The sequence below is a fragment of the Plasmodium cynomolgi genome, assembly GCF_000321355.1.
Source record: "Plasmodium cynomolgi strain B DNA, scaffold: 1129, whole genome shotgun sequence".
NCBI lineage: Eukaryota > Apicomplexa > Aconoidasida > Haemosporida > Plasmodiidae > Plasmodium > Plasmodium cynomolgi.
Window position 1 is genome coordinate 1 of NW_004193176.1, and position 1,311 is coordinate 1,311.

Genomic DNA, 1,311 nt, shown 5'->3' on the forward strand with positions numbered 1-1,311 from the left:
AAAAACATATCGCTTGTTTCTTGTGTATAAGGTGAAAATGCATCCATGGTATTCTTACTATTTGTTGTGTCTCCAGCGAGCCCACGAATCCAGGGACCTAAGGGTGTGAACTTGTATGTAAAAATTAAAATATATATTTGTAATACATTTACTTACTGTTGTACATGTAAAGCAAGTTGTTTACAAGTTCGTACTATAATGATATATGTTTGCAAAATATATACATACTCTATATAATATAGTGCCAGTTAATAAAACTGGAGCTGCGCCAAGAATTGAATGGGTAAATTTTTTTCCAATTCCGGAATTTCCACTATCTAACTGGGTATCAGATTCGACTGTATAATCATCTATAATATGATCTGCAATATCCTCTGCAGGTTCTTCATGCACTTCTTTGTTGTCTATATGTTGAAGCGAAGAAGTAGCCTCTGAAATGGAATCACTTATACCATTAATTTTAGAATAACATTGTAATTCTTCTAGCACAGGCTCAATATTTTCTATCGGGAATTTATAAAAGACGTCTGGACATCTTTTTGCATGAGTTTTACATAAATCCTTAAAGGAATTATATAATGAGATCATTTCTATAATTTTATTATAATATATGCATTTATCTTTATCAAAGTTTTTGGCCATATAAAGAAGATAATCATAATCAACATAATAATCGTACAATTTTTTTCTATTCTTCCAGTCATGCTGTAGAGCTAAACCCATATCAGGGATACATTTATTTTTGAGAGACTTATTTGATGATTTTTTAAGAAATTCATTCCATATCCTATGGAGTGCGGCAAGAGGAGTAGTAATAATACTAGGTTTTTCAGAACCCCAAATACGAACCAATCTACTATATACCCAATAATTTAAAAGTTTGCACACATCGTATTTAGCATTTGAATTATCCCATAATGCATAGTCATTTAAATTTCTTATGATCTTTCTACAAATTTCTTTCACTTCTAATATATTTTTCTTAATTTTTCATATACCTTCGAATTTATCTTTTGAGTATTTATTATTCTTATGCTCATATTAATACATTCTATATTAAAATAATTGTATTTCTCAGGTACCTTGTCCATAGCATCATAAAACTTTTCTGAGGGCAAATCTTTTTCAGATAAGGGTATAAATTCCTACATAAAAGTAAATAATATGTGTATATAAATATTTGTTCCCTCTACAATTTCTTTTTACTATTTATATGGATCAGAGTATTAAAAGAAATAGTAATATCTAATAATTCATATTAGTGAATTCAAATGTAAATTACTAAAAAATCTGTAGTATTATATCCAGATG

General features: G+C 28.5%; 1 protein-coding gene across 1 annotated transcript; it reads right to left on the reverse strand.

Annotated features, from left to right (window-relative positions):
- Positions 1-148: 148 nt before the first annotated feature.
- Positions 149-723, reverse strand: PCYB_006910 (CYIR protein; the record flags this gene model as incomplete). Its single annotated transcript, XM_004228112.1, has 2 exons — positions 149-193; positions 229-723. The coding sequence occupies 2 exons, from the start codon at positions 721-723 to the stop codon at positions 149-151; spliced, it is 540 nt and encodes a 179-aa protein (XP_004228160.1).
- Between the last annotated feature and the right edge of the window lie 588 nt (positions 724-1,311).